General features: G+C 51.9%; 1 protein-coding gene across 5 annotated transcripts in view; it reads left to right on the top strand.

Annotated features, from left to right (window-relative positions):
• Window positions 1–23,062, top strand: part of AdamTS-A (ADAM metallopeptidase with thrombospondin type 1 motif A) — a 483,048-nt gene that overhangs the window by 192,185 nt on the left and 267,801 nt on the right. For all 5 annotated transcript variants that reach the window (XM_070540787.1, XM_065442607.2, XM_065442608.2 and 2 more), the window contains exon 3: window positions 14,107–14,681. In XM_070540787.1, the coding sequence (XP_070396888.1) occupies window positions 14,679–14,681 (3 nt within the window). In that variant the 5' untranslated portion in view covers window positions 14,107–14,678. The remainder of the gene's footprint in view (window positions 1–14,106; window positions 14,682–23,062) is intronic.

The raw sequence follows: 23,062 nt of genomic DNA, 5'->3' as shown, positions 1-23,062 counted from the left end.
TATATACCGATATACCAGCTAACTTGTACCAACATAAAAAAAAATCAGAACGCTGAAGCTTAAGAACGCGATAGCATTCAAAGATCCCTGACTGCTTCTCGCGCTTCCCGACAATTGTAGCGTATGTAACCGTAACGTTTACCGGGACACGTTGGCGGCGGGCGCTATGCACGAAAGCGAGCTTTCTGGTAGAGACGCTACCTCTTGCGTGGGCCGCGATGCGCGGATGCCAGCGCCATCTGGAGATGTTGCAAGGAACGGGGTGCGCCACTCTATGACTGGTGGAAACGCTGGAAAAGGGGTTTGAGTTTCCGCGTAGCAAATTTGTTTTCTCGCATATTAAAACTACAATCCGACGCTTTCATGTCTGTCCATGGCGTGTGAGTCGTACTTTACGATTTTTCTGACGCATTTCACTTTGCGAAATTCAATTAGTTCAGTAACATCTTTGGGATACATGGAGGGCGCCTGCACGGTTGGGTATGCGTGGTTCGGAATCATTTTTCGCGAAAAGATGGTCGACGCGAGACGCGCGACGCCGGATTTTCTGCGACGCGTTGCCATTAACGGTATCGCGTTAACATCAAAGAGCTCTACAGCAATCGTACCAACTGCATGTTAGTTGTAGCCGTGTGTACTTGCAACCAGTATTTTTTAGAGTGAAGCTCTTGGGTGCCCGTTCCTGCGTTGAGCGTCGGCGTCCCTCGCCGTAACCGAGCGAACTTGCACAGCGAAGGATGAAAGAGCGAACGTGGGGCGCAGCGGGCGATGAAAGACGGCGATGGTGAGGAGAGCGCAAGGAGGAAAGCGGAGGAGGAGGGTATGAAGAAAGAGAGAGAAGAAAAGCGTGTAGTAAGTACCGCGCCAGGCGTGTTTTAACGCGACAGCGTTAAGGAGCTCGTGTCGCAGAAAAGCCGGTGTCGTCGGCGTCGACGTCAGTGTCGGCGTCGTCGGCGTTGGCCGTGAGCGATAAATCCCAGCAGGCACTTCATGAATAAAAACAACTTGCAACGTGGGCTGGGTGGGAATCGAACCAGGGTCTGCGGAGTGTGAGACGGAGACTCTACCACTGAGCCACGAGTTCGATGCTTCAAAGCGGTACAAAAGTGTCTCTAGTGAATGCGGTGTTGCCTTAGAAACGAGCTGTTTCTAAGGCTCAGGCGCGCGTCGCTTGCTCAGGCGCACATTTCGTTGCCGCGCCGAACGCGGCGCTGCTCGACGCTCACCGCGTCCGATGCGGGACGCGTAGTCGCTGCGCCGTAGCCCACTATCTTACACCCCTTGGCGGGTCGACGGGAACGCTGTCGCGTTCCACTCTTGAAGGCGAAGCTTCAGCGTCCTCCAATTTTTACGGGGACGATCGCTACGAGATGACGCCAGAGCAGCGCGCGTCGTCTGTTCACCGCGATGACGTCATCGTTACCATGCATACGCCCACCGATACCATATACGGAAGCAAAGCGCTGCATGAGCGGAGGTCCGTCTGCAGCGGCTGCTGCGGATCGCGCCCACGCGTCACCCACGCGCTGCCTCTCGCGATATCCCGTTTAGCGAGGCAGTCGCGCCACGCTTTCACTCCGTTTGCAACGTGCCACACGAGGCAGATTGTCCGCGCCGGCCAAATATATCGCGAAATGAAAACACATGCATCGAGCTGCGCTCAAATTTCGCATTAGGGAGTATCGTATGATCGTCGGATATTTTTTTATCTGGTCAACTTTTTTAATTATTCCTTAAATCTCTGACACCTGAATTATAAAGTTGTAGAACGGGCCTCAAATAACCTCGGATTCAAGTATATTTCGTTTCCGTGCTAAAATTTGCGTGGTTGATTTTGCCGAGAGAGAGAGAGAGAAAAAAATCGTGAGGTATTCGCAGTGCATACTGTACGCCGTTCGTTCAAGCTAAGCGCACGCGCTGTATAGCGTTGCGCACACGCCCGCGCACTGTGGAGATTGGTCGGCGCCGTCGTGGACGGCTGTAGAGTGTGCGTTTGCCGACCCCTGCCGTTTCGCTCTGACCGATGTGTTTATGCAAAGCCGCCGCGCGCGCGTGCTCCGAGTCCGCGATCTTATCGTCACCTCCGGCTCGTCATTTATCCGGGGCCCCGCTATAGCGCGCGTATACCTGCGTACGTAACGTAAGTATGCGCCTAATCTGTCTGCGAGTTCACCGCTCCGTCGGCGTGGCCGACAGGTGTTGCTGCTGCTACTTATGAGGCTTTAACCAAGCCTCGTTTCAACAAATCCGTGCAGTGCACTCAAAGCTATACATACCAGCCAAGCACGCGGAACGTGAACGAAGGCTCGTCCATTCGCCGCCTCTAATCTCCCCGGGCGCGGCATACGTCGGTTGGATATATAGAATGATCACGGAAGGATTAGCGGCTCGCAGCTTGGTAAGTTCCGATCCTTCGTTTGTGACGCGGACGCAGTCTGTTATCGTTGCTTATTGGCTGAAGCGCGCTTCCTATGGACGCATTTTCTTCTCCCCCCCCCCCCCCCCCCGGGATATCCATACAAGCGGACTTGGAATTTCATATCTCACACGCACTTATCGCGGCCCATTGGATTTCCACATTTGGACCCGCCGTGGTTGCTCAGTGGCTATGGTGTTGGGCTGCTGAGCACGAGGTCGCGGGATCGAATCCTGGCCACGGCGGCCGCATTTCGATGGGGGCGAAATGCGAAAACACCCGTGTACTTAGATTTAGGTGCACGTTAAAGAACCCCAGGTGGTCGAAATTTCCGGAGTCCTCCACTACGGCGTGCCTCATAATCAGAAAGTGGTTTTGGCACGTTAAACCCCATAATTTTTTTTGATTTCCACATTTGGGAGCACCCGATGTAAGGCTGCGGTATTGTTAGCGTGTGTAACTGTAGTGCAGCCTGCTTCGGCAAACAGGGAAACAAGGTCGAAGCTGTTTTCGTGAAACACTTTTTCGCGTTTGAATTCACCAAAACAATAGCAGCAGCAACAACAAATCAAGCACGCCGGCTACCGCGGATAGTCTGGTGATCCGCCTTGCCATCGGTTGCCCGGTGAGCACTTATAGGCACTCCGAATTGTAATTGGAAAAGATCGCAGGTATACGTACATAAGGTTTGGAGGCTCCGCCTGCTACACCTGCGACGTCGCGCGTGCGCAATCGCAAAAGCGAAAATCGCACCATGTGAAACGGGTTCGACCTGAGCCGTGGCTGCACTGCACGAAGTTAACCGAGAAGGAGTTCATACTGGCGCAGCTGGCGCCTCCGGCTGTTTGAGGCGCTGGCCTCTTTCCCGTTGACGTGGGCTAGGGAGGCGGGGGGGGGAGGGGGGGGGGAGGCAGGAGGCAGTATCTGCCGGCGCGTGAGTCCACAACAAAAGCGAGGCGGACCGATTCTGGCTGCTGCGGCTGCTGCGCAGCTCGCCTGGCGTTTCCGCACCTCGTTAGGATTGATTAGGGTGATAGAGCGGCGCACCTGAGGGGAGATTGAAGAGGTGGAAAGGAACGCGAGCGGTTATCGCCGTACATCTCGAAGCGGCGGTGTTTGTACATAGTATATTGCGCGCAAAGCTGGTTGCACCTAGCTTTTTGCTTGATTTGCTATTTAGGCTAGAGCGGCGCCGACGGCTTCTCTCTCGTTGGTCTCGGTGCAGCATCGAGCGATTGCAAATGGGTATACCGCGATTTTCGGCGGCCTTTCGACGCAGGCGCGGCTCGCGTGCGATCAATCTCCTTGCTGTCGTTTCTGGAATACGTATACTCTTTTTATATTTGATTGCCTTTAAGAGCTGCCGTACTTTTGGTCATGGGGGTTCTTGGAATCCGTGTACTCTTTTCTATAATTGATTGGCTTTAAGAGCCGCCGTACCTTTGGTCATTGGGCTTTCCTTACATTCGTTTGAATTTATTTTTGCGACTAGCCGAGAGGTAAAGAAAGGACGTCGTCTCTGGAACTGTTGAAGTTTACAGTATATGGCGAGTCACTATCGTTACTGTCGCTTTGGTTCTTGCCTCTGTGAGTTGTGCTTGCCTGTGGAGTTCTCGTTGCAAAAGTAGCTGAGTTTATTGACCCTTTTCACGGCGATCCCGTAGGCGCTGCCATGTTTGGTCACGTGTTGACGCGTCCGTTGCTTGCCTAGGCTGCCTCCGTTGCCTTGGTTTATAATGGATGTATACGGTGTGGTTCTTCAACCCTCTTTTTTCGCATTATTTCGTAGACGGGGACTAGGTGGACGACTCGCGAAGCTTTGGCTACAGCTTCAAAGGACATGTAAGCGCCTTAGGAGCTCATATCGCTTTATCCAAACGGTGCAAGCAACGCATAGAATGTTTGTTATAGAGGTGGGGCTAAAAATGTATTCCGAGCTATCCTTACTTTTCCGTTCACGAATTAAGTCAGTATCAGTGTGTTTAGCGCTTCGTTCTTTATCTATAGCAAATACTTTTAAGCGGCGGCTTGTAATGTTTCTGACTCAGTAAAGTTCCTCGGGTGGCCACTATCTTATTATTTTCTGCCTGATCGCTCCTGGGTTTGGTCATACGCGATAAATTTGTTCTTGCCGGTCACGAGGCGTGTAACTTAGAGGTTTTGTACGTTGTAATAGCTTGTAGCAAATGCGTATTATCGCTAGTCACTCGCTTACTGTGTGGGCCGTTACGAAACGTTCAGCTTCAAATATTAGTCTGCTGTCGGTGTAGTCGCCGTCAGGCGTGCTCCGGCACGATGATTCAAGTGTGCGCCCGTTCACTTACTCTTGATACGTAGGCGATAGAGTGGGCGTAAGTTTGCGTGTGAGTGGATGTGTGTAGATAACGTGCGAGAAACTTGGTCGCGCTTAATCCCTTGGGAAAAGAGGCCGGACTAAACGACCAGGCCGCGAAAGCGTCGTGGCGCCTCCTGGAGCGGCCTCTGCGCAGCGCCAACCACATAGAACTTGCCTCCGGCGTCACGTCGGCGCGAGCGTTGCCTCGTTCGTTCCTCTACGTAACCCGCGCCATGACCGCTATACCATCGTAGTCGAAATATCAGCCGTGGCGTATCCGCATCGTTGAAACTTTTAGAGCGCAACACTAGGTACTCAAGTGGACATGAAAACTCGCGAGCGCTGTTTCACTTACGACCGTTTATTTTGAAGCACGGCACCATATTTATAGGCAGAAGCATGTTCCACATCACACTTGCACAGCCTGCAGAAATTTTATTGCGATAGCAATTGTATGGGCACTCCAGGCGCATTTCCGCCGTCGCCGTGATGTTCCGTATAAAGTCCAAGGCCGATAACGTGGCGGCGCGCCATATGCTGTATGTGCGAGGGAAAGCGTGCGACGGTAAGTCGACGATGGCGGTTCAATCTCGCGCGTGCAAGGGGGAAAGCGGGGAGGAAGAGCGCAGTCTGCCGTCGCGCGCAAGGCACAGGGGAGAGGGGAGGGAGAGTGGGGGCCTTCTACTCCGACGGCGGAGACGCCGGCTGTGTATTGCGCGACCGCACGGACCCTATGTTGAAAGCGATCTTGGACGGGGAGAGGGCTGATAGCTTCGTGTGTGCTGTGTTTTCAACGCTTAGTTCGCGTTCAAGCGAGAGGCAGCCCGAAGATAACTGCCGCGCTTCCCCACTGCAGCGTTTTGAATAAATTCTGGGGTTTTACGGGCCAAAGCCACGATTTGGTTGTGAGGCATGCCGTAGTGGAGGACTACGCATTAATTTCGACCACCAGATGATCTTTTACGTGCCCCCAATGTACGGGACGTGGAGGATTTGCACTTCACCCCCATCGAAATGCAGCCGCAGCGGCCACGGGATTCGATCCGGCGCCCTCGCGCGTAGCAGCGCGACACCACAGCCACTCCAGCGTTTTGACAGGGAGTTTCTGCGGTCATCAAGTTTGATGTGTTCATGTTTGCTTGTGCGCGCGTGACTCCATGGTTGTCAATTTAGTTCGGAAGCGGAAGTTTAGAAGTTCATACGGCCGATAAAGCTACTATTATTACTTTGTATAGCTGTCTACTAATTACCGATCCCAATCGATGCTTCGCCTTTCTGGCGAAACTTCGACTTTTTTTTTTGTCATCACGCAAGTACAATACCATGGTTGCAAGATAAGCGATATAAGGGTTTGCCACACCGCTATGACGTAATTGATCTATCGTTTCCGCCTCGATAATTTCGCGGGTGAATTGACTGTTGCTTCTGCTGACAATTCTGCAGGCGCGATAAACTGGGGCGCACGTGGGCTCCTCGTCTTGCTCAGCGCTAAAACCTTCAATCGTGGCATATCAACATGCCCAAACAGTCACGTTAGTATCCGTTTGAGGCCGACGACTACCAGAGGGCCAGTTTTGGGTTGGAGAGAAAGTGAATACTTGAGCAGGATGACTCGTGGCACGGGCGCGTGGCCGCGCGAACCCGAACCCTTTCACCGTAATCTCCTCCTCCGCTTTCCTCCTCATGATCCCGCTGCACCCTCCTCCTCCGTTTCCTCCTCCCACTTTCGCTCGCTTCTTCTTTGGTCCCCCGCTGCGCTCCGCGGTCGCTCTTTCATCCTTCGCTGTGCTCGCTCACTCGCTCGGTTACGCCGACGCTCAACGTAGGAACGGGCACCTAGGAGCTGCGCTCTAAAGAAGGAAAATTAAGGTACTCGTAATTCAGACGCAAAGATTCAAATTAAAGGGTTCGATGGAAAATTCACAATGGCAACTTTGAACTAGAGTCCTCGGTTTCAAGTTACATTCATAGGTGGACAAGCAAATAAACTTTATCGCGGAATGCCCGGTCCGAGAACTTTTCTTCGAAGACGTTCACCTCTTGTCCTTCATAGCGCTGTTAACACAACGTTAACGGTTAAAAACAATTATGCTATCTATCGTATACGGTTGATACGTCTTTAGGTAGGGAGTAGGAAGATGTATTGTGCAAGGAATATGGATTAACATATTCGGGTCATTAGCGCATTGTCGGCTCTATCGCGAATCGTACCGCCAAAGGTATCGTCTTTCGACTGGGTATATATCCAACCGGAACCCCTCCGGGAGCATCGAGGAGGCGGTCAGCTGATCTCACACAACGTTTACGCTCGTTTACGGGGCGTTTATGCTCGGTTAGAATTGATGGCGACGCGAAGATCATTAGTTACGGGCGAAGCGCTATCGCCGTGGTCGTGCTTTTCCGCGAACACCCCCTTACCCTCCCCCCGCGCCGCGTGGTTTACGCAACGGGGTCACGCTTCGTGCACCCGCCGTTTCCCGACAGAGCCGTTGAAACAGAACCCATCGTCGGTAGTGGTAGCCCATAGCCGTGTAGGTGATACGCGTCCACAACGAAGGTGAACAACGGTGATACGGGGTTGACGACGATCTTCCATTAGTTTCTGATCTGCAGTGTATGTACTGGTCTCCGTTTTACCCTTGCGTAGGAGAGAGAGAGAGAGAGAGAGAGAGAGAACGACAGAAAGCTGAGCTAGTTGGTAAGGATTCATTATGCAAAAAAGAAGTCAGGCGTGCAGACAGGACACAAGAGTAGAGAAGCGGACAACACGTTGAGGGAGGAAATGGTTTCATATCTAGAAAGGTTAGCTTACCGCTGTACCTGGCTTCCTATTCCAGGTCAGATGGCGAAGGAAGAAATAAATGTAGGGAGATGAAGGCAAAAAAACAAACAAATTACGGAAGAACTCCCGTCACAATGACTGCCGATGGTAACGCGATTAGCATTCGAGCGATGCAGCGACGCACCGAATTCCTGAAGTCTCGCTTATTTAACATCTGTTGTAGTCATTCTGGGACTTCCTTTGATTCGGCTATGTGCGACATACTCCTTCATCGCCCCACTTTTCTATGGCACTCAGTTGCCGAGGTCGCCCCATGAGCATGGCGGCATGTCGCCGACGTGGTGAACATGGTGGAATGAAGCCAGTGGGACAACAAAGGCTGTATAACGAAGACGGGATGACGACAGTGAGCGGTCAGATAAATGATCACGATGGTGACGCGCGACGACGACATCAGGAGAATGGGATGACGATGAGTGTGACGACAGTGACGTCACGACAACCGGATGACGAAGCTGGCATAACGACGATGGCAAGACGATGGCAAGACGACGCGACGGTATGATGAAAGATGCGCAACAGCAACTTTCTCACCACGGTAGCATGACAACGGCGGCATAATCACGTTTGAATGACGACAGCACGATTACGATAGAATGACGCACGATGAATTGCGTCGATGGATCCACGAATTATAAGGCGGTATAACGACGAGGAATGAACACAACGGGATGGTGTCACTCGAGCTATGACGATGGTAAAGCGACAGCGTAACTACGACGCAATGACAATTGAGTGCGACGAACTTTAAAATGACAACAATGAAACGACCGCAACGGCATCACGAAGAAGGTATGACAACATATGACATGCACGATGACGACACGATGACGACGATGGCATCGCAGAATTAAGGATAACTACGAGCGTTTGACTACAATTGCGCGACAAAGTCTGTATCGCGAAGCGGTCGGTAGGTAAAGTATAGTAAGGCTCAGAATGGCTTAAGTAGGCAAAGACAGAGTTTCCTACAAAAATTACTAGAGGAAACTCTGGCGCTAGTGTCTACGGGAGCTGCAATGGGAGCGCTTGTCCCAGCATGGGAATTATGGGAAGTACATGGATTTGCCTAAACTTCATCCTTTTGGCTTCAAACGGCTTTGTGACTTTCTAAACTCATTTTCAACAGTGTATTACGTAATAAATATTTAAATAACCTTCATTAAAATTGCCAGACGGCAGGATTCGAACACAAGGACTCTAGAACAGAAGCCTGATATTGAAACTATTAAGCCACGGACCCATGTATCGACAAGCGAATGAAACGCCCTTATGAATTTATCGCGGGCATGCCAGTGCCTTGAGACGCTTGGCGCGTTTCAATTTGGCCACCTGGACAAGCTCAGTCATTGCAATTAATAGCAATTGTACGCGTTCCCGGCGTCCTCTGCACTTCGAATAATATAGATTGCGCTGAAATATACGACAATAAGATTTATATAGCGTAATATACAAAGCCTTAAGAACATCTGAATCCACAAGCACGAAGATCAGACAAATCCATGCACTTCCCATCATTCCCATGGTAGGACAACGACTGCAGCGCCAGAGTTCCCTCTAGTAATTTTTGTAGGAAACTCTATGGGCAAAGAATGACAATCTTATTCCAACAAAGCTTAACACAAACGCTAACACCACCAACTCAACGCTCTAATGCGGGGATGGTGTGAACGCACATCAATTGTGTGAACGCACATCAATTAGCTGTTCACAGTGCCTCTAATCGCTGTGTGGTATTCGTATTGGTAGATGGACACTTCAGTTTCAATGCGTAAGCTCTTACGTATAATGTAAACGGGCCATGTATTCTGCCCCCATCGAAATGCGACTGCCGGACCCGGGAATGGAAACCGCCACCTCGTGTTCGGCAGCGCAACGCCTTAGCCACTGAGGCACTCGAAATCGCCCTTTGTGTTTCAAGCCGAGATCTATCTTGTATATAGTGGTCGATTAAGGAGGTTATTGGCTAAGCATTGGGTGCGGATGAATGGACGCGCCCACGCCCATGCGCAGAAGAAGCGGTTGCTGCTGCTGCTGGTTCCTTCTCTCTTCGAGCGACGAGTCACCTCAGACGCCAGCTTAGGCGGCAACATTGTCCGCTCTTTCGCAACATTTTGTATCCACGACTGGCGTCGTGTGCGGAGGTGCTAAAGTCACGCCGCTGCTCGACGCTTCAGAATGAGCGGGGGCCATTGTTGTAAACACGCGCACGGCTTCAGGCGCGCCAAGATCCTTGGACGAGGGCCGCATAGCGCGCGCCTCGGCCATTTGTCTTTCTCGACGCGCCTCTGGCCTGGCGTCTCTCATGCCTTAATTACGGCAGCGCGGCGCGCTTAGCGCTGCCGGCTTCGGCGCGAAGTTGCGCCTGCTGTGAGTCCACCTCCCAATTAGGCGCCGTAAATTAAATGGCGGCTTACGAATGACATACTCAATGGCTCTATTTGCATGCGCGCGCTTTGCTTGCCAATAAACCAGCTTCTGCAAGCCGCCAGAACCTGTTGCACCTTGCGAATAGGGCCCTCGTAAAAACGCACGTAATGCGCCGTCGTCTGCTTCGTCCACCCATCGTCTGCGATAACGGTGTGGAAAAAAAAAGAAATGTCGTCTGCTCGCACCTGGGATCGCGAAAGCTGTTCTAGCATGCCCGCCGGTTTTTTGTACCGCTGAGTTATCACGTTGCGCCAACTTGTACATTTGCAGTTCTGACGGAAGCTGCCGATATGTTCGGGTATATCCCGTTTTGTATAATAGGCTGCAAGCTAACTTTGTAACACGAAAATTAAGGTTGGGCCTTCAGTTGTTGCTTCGGCGCTTGTGTTCGTCTGCCCTTCGGTGCTTGTCCTGATTCCCAAGTCGCGGTGTTACTTTCTGGATCATATAAATGCTATCCTTTTGCGTTGGTCGTCTGCTAGCGCACTTCGCGTGGCAATGAATAAACGGTCGCGTGTGCAGTAGCAGTCGCTCCCAACTGGGAGCAAATGGAGCCCACAAGAATCCTCTCTCCCGAATGCGTAGATCGTCTGCTACCGGTTTCACCTGTCGCGTATCGTCTGCTATGTAATCGACTCGCACAGGGGGGTCAAAAGCTGCCCGAGCTCTGCGTCGCTGCGGCAGCTCGAAGGGATTCGCTTATGAAATTCGAATGAGCCGTACGCTACAGGCCGAGGTCTCCCCGCACGGAGGAGAAGCACCCGACGGCGTTAAAGCGCTTGCCAACCGTGTGGTCATTACGCGCGCAGGCGCCCGCCTGGCGGCAGTCATGAGACGCGCGATTGCATTTGCAGCCACGCAGTTGCATACGCCTACAGAGGCGTGCGGCTTGTTTTACTCGGCTGTTCACCTTGCCTGTGTGCTTCGCGGAGTGCGACCTCCGTGTGAAGCTGTATTCGACCCGCCCGATAAACACCGCTCATCTTTTTTTTTTGCCACGTTCCTTCACGCTCCCATCTCCGTGTCATTGAAATGGTGATTGGCCGAGAAGTGAAAGTCGTTTTCACACGCTCGCGCGTTCCGTCATAAGAGCCTGGCTGAGCATCCGCACAGGACGCGACCGCATCGCTTTTGCCATACAGCAAACGTCTAGCGTCTCGAAAGCGACAGGAAAGTCCGAGCGCGTGCTCGTACCGGCCGCGGCAGTCCATGCATCACTTCTTTTGTGTCCGTATAATTGCCGTACTTTTACTGTAGGGTTCGCTCGACCCTCGTCGGCGCCGTGTGGCGCCGATTTTGAAATTCTAATGAATTGCCTCCTAGAGCGTGTAAATCGCGTGATTGAGAGGCGCTTAGTGGGCAAGTTGTTACGCTGCACGGTGGAGCCGGCGCAGAAAAGTTGGGTCCGCTCTGTAGCAGCTCGACGACCGATAGGGAATACGACGCGCGCGGGCACCGACCTCCCCTGCTCGTTTAAAGAACCGCCGCATTTTCTCAGGCTGACGTTGGACTTCCCTGTGGGAGTACGTCTTTGGCTGGCGTCGTCCCTGGTGCCTGTTCCGAGTTTCGTCTATATATAGCGGTGTATCCATTTAAAAGGCTAGCAAAGCGCTGAGAAGGCAAATTGCATTGATTCTGCTAGGAAGTGGGTACATAGAGACGGGGTGAAGGGGAGGGGGCGGGGGTCCGTCGTCTCGCTCAGGACATGTAAACACTGGCGTATCGAACCAAGAGAACTCTGGGGTCGCCTGCAGGGACAACAGAAAAAAAAAACATGCAAAGCGGGACACGGATCTACACATGTTTTGGGCGCCAGTTAGTGCGTCCCTTTCGTGCTCTTTCTCTCTCGTTTCCGTTTGCGTTTTGCCTGTCCGTAGCTCGTGCCTTCTGTGAACTGCCTCCTCGACATCCTTCACATTATCTAGGACTATTGCGTTGAGAATCAATAAAATGTCTGTCGGGTTCCCCTTTTCTTGTCCCGTCCTTTCGCGCTTTTATCGTGTAAGGGATTCATGCTAGTGTTGTACGAACAAGCCCAAGGTCAGCCGTTGTGGCGCCGGATTTTTTCATCGAGCATTACTATCTATCTATCTATCTATCTATCTATCTATCTATCTATCTATCTATCTATCTATCTATCTATCTATCTATCTATCTATCTATCTATCTATCTATCTATCTATCTATCTATCTATCTATCTATCTATCTATCTATCTATCTATCTATCTATCTATCTATCTATCTATCTATCTATCTATCTATCTATCTATCTATCTATCTATCTATCTATCTATCTATCTATCTATCTATCTATCTATCTATCTATCTATCTATCTATCTATCTATCTATCTATCTATCTATCTATCTATCTATCTATCTATCTATCTATCTATCTATCTATCTATTCTAAACTCCAGTGTAATAGAAGGTAGAGCTTGAGTGATATTGTGAACAATGATTAGGGAGAACTCGGAAGCAATATTAAGCATGAACTGTTTTTAGCTCAACTTGTTGGCGACCTTCAAGTGACCTTGAGCCAAAAGCCAGAGCCGTTATATGGGCGCTCAAACGAGAACATCCAGGCAGCCAGCCAAAAAATGAAGAAAATGGGGTCACTGGCTCCAACCCTTTTTACATGACCGCATTGCATACGCTAGTTACTGCCCGAAGAAGTTACAAAAAATATTGATTCCGAGTTCTTCCCAATGTTTATTCGCCATATCACTCAGCTGTAACTTCTAGCACGCTGAACGTTTATTTCTAATTTCCAGTAGCGACGTTCAAAAGGCAGATACAGGCCACCATTCACTTAATTGTCATCTTTTGGCGCTGAGACAGGGTTGCCTGCGCTCTTTTGAACGCCAGCGGTCTGTAAGTTCCGCGGCGCGGGTTTTGCGTCGCCCCGAGAGATGGCGCCACGCTTCGTGGCGTGTCTTTCAGGCACTGTTCTTCTTCTAGCTGTGCAGTTCACTCTGTCTCCATGGCGCCTTTCGCTGCTTGGCGTGCCGCCTTCAGCCGGTTTTCTTCTTCTAGCTGGGCATCGTCCATATGGACCAGTGCAGAGCGCGGTGTGCCGTTGCGAACATGCACTACACCCACGTTAAGATTGTGGCTAGTATCGTTTTCAACCAATCTGCTTTGTCGGTTGCCATTTCATCCTTACATCTACTCTCCATTACGGGAGAACCAGCAGTGTTTTTGTAAGTTGTTTGGGCAATAAACTAGCGTATGTAATGTCGTCCTGTACAAAGGGTTGGGGGCCGGAGAACGCATTTCTTTAAGTTTTTGACTGGTTGTCCGGATGTTCTCGTTTGAGTGCCCGGATAACGGCTCTGACTTTTGGCTCAAGGTCACTTGAATGTCGCCGACAATGGGAGCTAAAAGCATTTCATGGTTAAAAAAAGAACGACGAGAAGCGTGCGCTTTCACCATTTGCCTTCTTGCCGTGGAACATAACGCACGTACTTGACGGAAACGTCTGCACTCACGCAGAGGGCCACACGGGCTTTGCACAGCGCACATCTCGAAAAAAAGCTCGCCTGTATATTCGGGGACACCATACGAATCCAGTAGAAGCTCCGCCCGTGAAACTGGGCTGCACCTGCGGGGTGGTCTTCCGCGCTCGAAAACATAGTTCCCGAGAGACGGCGATATTGCAGAATGTCTCCGCTAGCTGCGACGTCACGGAAATGAGCAAACGTAATTGGCTGGCGCATCTTGAACTGAGACAGCGGTGTATTTGACGCTGCCGTCTTAGGTTGCCACTGACTACAGAACTTTATATGACCCCTGCATAGACAGATTAGTCAACACGCACGCACGCACACACACACACGCACACACACACACACGCGCGCACACACGCGCGCACACACACGCGCACAAGCACGCGCACACGCACACGCACACGCACGCGCACACGCAAACGCACACGCGCACACGCACACACGTACACACACACGATCATTCATGCAATTCAGTTGTCTTTTGGCAGAACCTTCATTGAATGCAACAAAAATTTGTACGATTTCTGTAGCGGACGACTGACGCAACCCCTTTCGTTCCTTTGTTTTTCCCACAGGTTCCTCCCTGCCACGAACAAGGCCCGTGTTCCCCGAGCCTCTGGACTACCCGCGGCCGTCCGTGTCCAGGACGAGGCGGCATGGTCTTCCCGCGACCAGCCGCTGGCAACATGCTGCCTTCACATTATCCTCCTCCTCCGCCACTGCCTCTACTAGTTCCTCTCAACCTTTCTCCTCACCATCGTCATCGTCATCATCTTCGCGTCCACCGACGGCGTCGTCGTACACGTCCTCGAATCGGTGGCGGCGCTCCTCCTGGCCGTCGGCCGGGTCTTCGCGGAGGTCGCGCGGTGGACGTCGCCTCCGCAACGAAGACGGCCCCGTGTTGTGGCGCGTCGAACCGGGGCTCACGCTGCGCCTGTGGAGGGACTCGAGTCACGTGGCCCCGCAGCTGCTGGCGCTCCGGTACCGGGACGCCCCCGGTGGGCAGGACGCGCGAGACCTTGTGCCGCTCCAAGACGGCGACGCCGAGAACGAGGCCGACGGCGCGGACGACGTGCGCAACTGCTTCTACTCGGGCGAAGTAGTCGGCGAGCCCGGGTCCAAGGCGGTCGTCTCCCTCTGCCACGGAATGGTCAGTGCATGCCGGCTCTTTCTTTCTTTTTCATTTTCAGATGCCTATACGAATTGAGCAGCGAACAGTTGACCTGGATGTCGTTGTAACTGCCGGTGCCTGGGTTGCCGGTGCAACTTGGTCACGCGTGTTTATTTCGTGCTGTCGCCGTTACAAGGGTGAAAACGCTTTGAACGATGATCAGTTCTGTCATCTGTTCCAGAATTATCATACTCGTTTTTTCCTACGAAGATGCTTGCTCTCAGTGATACAATGCGTTCCTCTCCCCCTACCACGGAAGAGTCAGTGATTGGCAAGGGTGGATCCAGGGTAGCCTCCAGAGCCCTTATCTAAGCATATACAGAGGGGTGGGTCTCGCCGCGCGCTGAGTATACTGTCAGTCGGCATGCCTGAGGGAGGCCCGGGTTCCCAGGGCTCCAGCTCTGTATCCGCCCGTGGTGCATGCCAGATTATCATCGCTTAGCCGCGCACATACTCGGCAGCAAACGACGGTTACACAAGTCGTTGCTACGGCTGACTGCTGTTCCCTGGGGGGTCTGCGGTTCGTTTGATCACTCGATCGCGGGAGCTTATTGCCGTTGTCGGCCTTATCACGTGGGAAGGCAAGCGCTCTTAACCGCGGCTTATACGTATAGATGTTGGCGATATACAACCGCCTTCTAACGCAGTGAAGAATCGGGCTGGTTGGTTATCCATAACTTGGTTGCTAAACGTAGCGCGGTCGTTTCCTTCCCCGCCCATTGGACAGATCATTCAATGGGAATCAGGATGTGAAGCAAAAAATTCGAGGGACACTTAGCCATCCCTACGTGGATGAATGCGAAACCATTGCGGCCACGTCAGCAGAAAACGCCGCGACGTCACGTGACCAACGGTGTTCGTCACAAGGTGCGCGCAACGCAAGGTCCTGCGTACGAGAATGCCTTAGCCCTACCTTAATTACCAGTGCCTTAATTAACATCGCCTTAACAGCAACGGTCCTGGCTTCGACTCTCACCAAAGGTCGAGGGTTCGGGTGCCCTAATTAACTATCACACTTAACTGTGCCTTAATTGACTTCGCCTTAATTAATGCCAAAGGTGGTGGGTTCGGCTCCCACCAAACGTCGAGGGTTCGTAGGAGTTTTGGACCATCGTGTGGTCACGCCAACAACGCCGGACTTTCCCCCCCATGAACCATATAATGCTTTCGCATCAACAGACTGTGAGGGTGCTATCCCCCTGCTCGGGCACAGGAGTATGGCCAACGTTGCGCAAAAGCCACGTGTTGCTGAACGGACCCGTCACCTCGCCGCGACAATTTTTAGTGCTTACACACAGTCCGACGTACGTCCTAATAAGCTGCGGTCGTTGCTTCGCTGGGTTAGAGCAGCCGATAGACTGCTATGCTATTCGATGGGCACTAGTCAATCTTGTCGTCTTATACTTCACCTCACAAAATCCGCGTATAGCAGTGAGTCGCGTGAGCTAACCGCCGGACAGAATCACCAGGAATGACTCCACCGTTGTGCACCTGGGATCGCGCTCCGCGCGCAAGAATTTGTGGCGCACATGTAGGCGAGCCGTGGCTCGTTCTCTGGAGCGCGCCGTTGCTGATTGGCTGACCTGAGCCTTAGGCCTTCTTCGCACTGCACAGAATTGGTGAGGCGGAGTGTGTATAGCGGCTCGGTATGCTCCACTTCTAGTAACGACAAGATGGATGATTCTGCTCCTCGGCAGACATTTCGACGCCTTACAAAAACGGACCGTGCACATATAAACAGCCGAGAAAGTTAGGAGCGTCGCACAGCTGTGCGGCAGTACACACACACACTCGGGGCGCTATATAAACGGACGAGGAAGCCCGGCTCTGTTGTTGCTACACGCGTGGTCGACGTGACGACTAAGCGCGCCGTGTTACGCTCGCCACGCCGTGCTGGTGACTGCGAGCTCACGCCGTGCACACGGGGTCGTTTGCTCGGCTCCGAGTCAACGAAGGTCAACTGTCCCGAACAGGCGAGCAGGCTGCTCGCCGAGAAGTTTCGCCGCCAGGAACCCGTTGTTGGCCGCGCCTCCTCGTTGCCGCCCCGAAGAAAGCGAGATTGACGTGGCTGCGTACGTCGCCCCCGCGCCTTGATAGCTACATGTTTATTGCTACGTGCTAGCTACGCAGCGTCTCTGCAGCAACGTTCAAAGGACGGGGGTGCGAGGTGCGTCCTACAACTTGTGTTCCTTTGTGGCAGCATCGGAGGGACACACTTGTGAGAGGGACGAGCAGACCAGGTCAGCGCTTAGTAACGTGGCGGCCCGTGGGAACGAGCCTATATGTCTCGTGTCGTCATTACGCGGTGTGTCCCAGCTGACGTTAGCCAAGCGTTTCAACGAAAATAAAAATGAAAAAAAAAACGCGGTGCGCGATGCAGTTATAAGACTCACGGTGCTGGGTCTTCATAAGCCTGATGGTCGAACACCGTAGGCTTTAAAATCGTATCTTGGCCCATGTTTTTTTAACCCTTATCTTTTTTTTTTCGTTGAACAGTTTAGCTAACGTTAGCTGGGGCACTCTGTATAGGTTGATAGACACGTCACGAGCCAGGGTCAGCTACTGCAAGCAGCCCGCATTGCCCAGCAGTGGTGCAATAACGATCAATGGTCGAGACAGCTTTTAGCTCTTGGCCCTTTCCAGGAACTATTATTTCTGGAAGAATCAAAATTGAATTGAAAAATTGAATTTAACCACCGTGTTGACCTTTCCGAATGTGGCAGCGGCCGCCGCAAGTTAAACGCACAGCACACAAAGGCTATTCGGCTTGAACACACAGTATATTCGTTTGGTCGCAGTCCGACAGCCTATACATACTGCTACTGCTGTCGCGGCAGAGTGTAGCATCACGACTCCGCGCCATATATGGATTCCACCCCATTTTCATTGGTAACCTTTCTTTTTTTCCTTTTCCCCTCGTTTCTCTACACTCAAATACGCGTAAGCTTCAGTTTCAGTTTATCCTCCATTCAATAACAATGAGCAAGTAACAAATAGTCTGCAGACGAGTTTCGCGGTTGCCAAACCGATTTCGTCTGCGCGGTCTCGGAACTATATAGCGACGCGGCGTGGTTGCGAGTGGTTCGCCTCCCGGAAACCTTGACCGAATTGCCTCGCATTATTTCCACCATACGTCTGCATTCTATCGCGCCCCTCCCCCCCCCTCGCGCGCGTGGGGACCATTTGCGCAGGCGTTAGCATCCGCGACATCCGCGCCAGCACGAGGCATGCGGTCACTACACCCCCTCTCCACCCTCTTTCTTCAGCGGGCGCGCGCACGCACACACTATATATATGCGCCGCCATTTCGATTCTCGCACGCGGTCATTGAGCGCGCGCGTGCTCCGAGAATGCGTAGCTCTGCGAAGATTAATGGAGCGGGCTGCGAATTCGGGGCCACGAAGACCGTATACAGCGAGGCCTTGCACCGTGCCTTGAGCGCGACTTCGGCGGCTACTGCCGCGAATGCGGCGATGCCAGCTAGCAGCTGGCCGTTCGTCGCTTATGCTTGGTGTCTGGTGCGGAAATGGGCCGGGAAAATGCGTTTGCAGGCGCGCGCTCAGCCCGATTATTCTGCGAACTGTACCTTCGTAGTAAAGGCAAGGCGCAGAAGACCAGGGCTTAGGAAGAAGAACACAAACGACAAGACCGGTGCCGGTCTTGTCGTTTCTGTTCGTCTTCCTAAGTCCTGGTCTTCTGCGCCTTGCCTTTACTACTTCAAGCATGAACCAACTAGCCCAAGCAAGAGTTTTACTTGAGCGTATCTTCGTGCAAGATCTGCTACCGGAACCGCGGGAATGGCGACTTCGTGCAACGGTGAACGATCGACAGAATTTCTTGCGACTGTCGCCCCCGTGCTCCGCAATCGTTTTTATACTGCGGCAGCAGCAGGTTCTCGCTGCGCGGGCACCGTCGCCCTTTCGGTGATGACTATTCTGCTGACTTGCGATGCGCGCAACGTCGTCTTCGTCCCGCGCAGTAAACTCTTGCCTGCGTGATGTATGGCCTCCGAAATACGCGCGTGCACGGACGCCGCTGGTCTCCGAGCGTCAGCAGGCGAGCGGGTGAAGTTTCGCACTGTTTAGTGCGACCTGCACACAACTGCGCGTGGCCGTAAGAACGCTAGTTCGATTCCCACCTGGCTGGGGTACGGCGAAGGTTATTCTTTGCCATATGGGTGAGCGTGAAGCCGGGGTAAGGAGATGCCTCGGGTAAACGATGACACAACGACGGCGTAACGAGAACTGATGGACGGATGCAACAAACTTGCTTGGCTTTGATTCCGCGATTGGAACATGTGTTCTAAAGTGATTACGTAAAAAAATTTGATAACTGAAAGTTTGCAAGTTAGCCAGCGCCACTATGTAGCCTGCCTTGGAAGCGGTGTCTTAACCTCTTCAAGTAATCCAGCTGACGCGACAGAATTAGGATATCCCTCGCAGGAGATCTTCGATAAGTCTGTTTCCATAAAGGTATATGAACTCCTAGCCCCGCAGTGGTCTCTGATGAAGGCAATAGTGGAAGGCTCCGGATTAAATCCGACCGACTCGGGTTCATTCACGTGTGCGAGTGTCTTGAGTTTTGGCGCCTTCGAAGAGCGGCCGCCGTAACCGTGAGTCGAACCCGCAACCTCGCACTCGGCAGCAGAGCGCCAGAGTCGCTGATCTACGCTGTCAGCATTACGTCAACTTGAGCGCGAAGAGGACCACGGTGGAAAGGCAGTTGCGTCGCTGAGCTCTCCGCGTTTCCTTTGTCTGAGTGTCTGAGTGCTCTCAACCGCTAGGAGCTTGCGAGCGCGTAGCGCTCTTGAAGTTTATTTCTTAAAGAAAAAAGTAAATAAAAAGACTCCATGCCAAGAAAAGCACGGGCGTCTGCCTCGCTCTCAGTCCCACGTAACTCCTCCGCGGGCAACGAAGTAAGATTGAGCGTCTTTCGGAGTCGTGGAGACGACGTAAGTCGAGTGCTTGGTTTTTTGGAGATGGGCTGTGCGCGTGGCCCTTTCCTCTCGCTGGAATACACTGTATCCAGCTGCGCCGGATGCAGCCGCTGGCGGCCTCGCGTCCGCAGCGAGTGGCCCCCTTGCGGCAGACCTACCCGTTTCTCGTCTTACTCTGTCCCCGTCCCAAACGTATCCCGCGCCCCCTGTCGTCAGAATAATACATGGAGTTCGGCGCACGGACTCGTCGATCTTGAGGGCGAAACTGAGTCTGGCCGGAGACAGTGGAGCTCGATGAAACGTGTTGCTTGGAAAGCTGGTTTCATTTCATTTACATTCGCGTAGTTATACACAGTTCGCCTTCAACGCAAGAGCCAAGGAGGGCATACTCCTCCTAAGGCCATGGCTCGCTGAAGCAAAACACGTCCAACGACGAACATGCGTTATTAGTGACATTAAACTGTGGATGATAGACATTGATAGCATCGTTGGTAACAACGAACAGTGAAAAAAAATGGTACGATCAAACACTGTCAAGCATTCACCACACTCCTCAACGGAAGAGTGCAGTGGACTTGTTTGCTTTTGGTATAGCAGAAGGAAACAAGTTTTACATTGCGCAAGTAAGACCTTGAGTAGCCTTTACCATTTCTAGCTTGGTCAACGACCTCAGGAGGGTATGCATGTATACATGTTGCAGGAGCACATAGTGTCGTGTCCGATAGAATGCGTACCACAGTTTTGAAGAACCAAGCGACGCATTGAGAAAAGACAACCACTCTTTTGCCCTCTTTCTGTCTCCCTCGCCTTTTCCTGTGGTTGTCCTTTTTGAATGCGCAGCTTGGTTCTTCAATGAAAAATGCACCAACTATTCCAGCAAGAAGTTCTTCTAAATTACTACTATAGTTTCCCGACCCTGGGCGTTTCTGTTGAGGCGGTGATTTCAAGATTTCTGTACTTACTGGAGGTTTCATTAAATACGCGTGCATGCAGCTCTTGGTTCCTGAAACAAAAAAAAAAAGAATTCGCCCACCGGACTATTGCACGAAGCTGTATATAAGCGAAACCCATACGGGTATCTCAAAAAGAAAGCTTCGCAGTTGAAGAAAAATTCTCCCTGGTCCAGGGATTCGAGCCCGGGACCAATGTCTTGCCGTGTTGGCGTGCTCTTACCGGTAAGGCATTGGTCGACACGACTTCGAATCGTGGACCAGACCGAGTTTTTCTTCAACTACGAAGAGAGAGTGAGAGAGGGGGGGAGGGAGAAAGGCAAAGGAGAGACAGGGAGGTTAACCATAGGTTATCTCCAATTGGCTACCATGTACCGGGGGGAGGGGGGAAGGGATCGATAGATGAGAGAAAGAAATACAAAGAGCAGAAAATAAATGTCTCTCTCCCTCTCACACACACAGTGCTTTCTGAGAAACCCGTAGGCGTTTCCTTTGTATATTGCTTCGTGCTAGAGTCCAATGGATGGCAACTTTCCCTTTCATGGACTTTCCTCCACCTCGTGGACTTCCGCAGAACTAATTTGCCGGATCCTGGTTCTGTGAGTGTTTCTAATGTTCGGAATTGTGGCACATAATTAAGATGGAAAAACAAAGGAAAAGAAACCTACGTATCGCAGGTCTAACAAGCGCGCTTGTAGACTTAACAGGTGCGCAACTTAGGCGGGACGGAATAAGGCAGACATGGAACGAGCGCTGCGGGAAATTGAAAAACAGATGGACAATGAGGTTGGAGAAGAGCGCGAGGAGCGCAGTGGAGAGGGAGGGTGGAGCCGTGGTTGCGTTTTTAAACCAGTACAGGCGGATATCTTCTGTATCGGACGTGTGTACTGATTATATCAGCGCGGATGCGCATCTGTGATGCGCAGTTGTACAGCGCGCTGCATTCATGTCTTTATAAGCCACGCTCTCAATAAACCTTCGTTCTTTCCTGCACTGGCCATGCTGCTGTAAGCGTCGTCTCCCTTGGCACGTTACATCTTCGAAGTCAAGCACAGGCTCTTAGTTCTCGCCTCAAAAGATGAAACTTGGCGAGTAATTTGATTCTAATGTCGGTCTCGGAAACGCCGGTCTTGGCGTCTCTGACGTGTTCGTGACGTCGTGATGCAGAGCAAAATTTGCTGACGTCGCTTGGCAATGAGGGTAGGTATGGTGACGTCATTACTTTTTTTTAGTTTGTTTTTTGCCCATGGAATACCTTATTCATTTGGTTGCCAAGGAAGCGCTGAGGTTTGTAAGGATTCTCTAGGTTGAGGTGACCTCCCTGTCTTTCCTCCTCTTTTGCCTCTCTCTCTTTCTCTCTCTCGCTCTATAGGTCGAGCTGTTTAGTGGCGTGCTCCTTGCATATCGCGACATGGAGCGCGTTTCTATACAGTGCACAGTGTGGGCATAAATTGCGCAACAGCTGCCACTCTGGAGAGCGAGGCAAACAATACTGGCAATTATTTTATCAAACGACGTGCACCGGAACTTGTCTATTGTTGCAAAATACGATCGGGAACAAAGTGTGCGGCTAAGCTCAGAACCTTCATCTATAGTTGTGAGACTACAAACGAGGTTTACTCTGTGTCTGTGCTCCCTCTGTCTTTCTCTCTTAGCGACAAATACTTCTTCTTCCACTTTAACGGGATCTCAGGACCTTATTAAAGTTTCGCATCCATCCATCCATCCATCCATCCATCCATCCATCCATCCATCCATCCATCCATCCATCCATCCATCCATCCATCCATCCATCCACTTTAACGGCCTTTTCGTCCCTCTTTCCTTTTTCGCGCACTTTCAGAGGCACTCTCAATCCGCACTCTCAAATTGCCGGGTGGAGAGCGTTTTTTTTTTTCAATTTTGAAGCCCCCAACGCCCACAGATCGCACTCCCCGCGATGCACATCTTCGGACGGCATTCCCATTTAGGCCCGGTATGGTTGCGCCAAGGACACCCAGAGGGCGCCACCGGCGAGCGTTCGGCTGTCGTCGATTGGCTCCGCCGCGCTGATTTACGGGCGCGCTCTCCCTATCTTCTTGCTCGGGCGACTCCTGGGGGGTGGTGCAAGCAAACATGAAGCAAACTTTCTCGCTGCGGCTGCTGTTGAAAGTTTAGTGCCGAGGGGGTGATGGAGCCGAGTTCGCGAATTGGACAAAGGAGCGCGTATAATAAGTGCGCCATGCTATCATCTCTAGATTCCCTCCTCCTCCTCCCCCTCCTCCTCCTCGTCCTCCTCCTCCACATTTTTCATTCCTAACTTTTTCCTTCCCTTCTATATTGCTGACATTGGTGCTCCCCTAGACAGTGCCTCGTTCCTCTTTAGGCTATATAAGGATGGCTCGAAGCATAGATAAAAAAACAAACAAAAAAACATCGATATTGCGATGGAAGTGGGCTGGTCGGTGATCGCGCAATAACTGCGGCGACCGCAC

The sequence above is a fragment of the Dermacentor albipictus genome, chromosome 6 (genome assembly GCF_038994185.2).
Source record: "Dermacentor albipictus isolate Rhodes 1998 colony chromosome 6, USDA_Dalb.pri_finalv2, whole genome shotgun sequence".
Taxonomy (NCBI): Eukaryota; Metazoa; Arthropoda; class Arachnida; order Ixodida; family Ixodidae; genus Dermacentor; species Dermacentor albipictus.
This window is presented reverse-complemented; position numbering and strand designations above follow the sequence as displayed.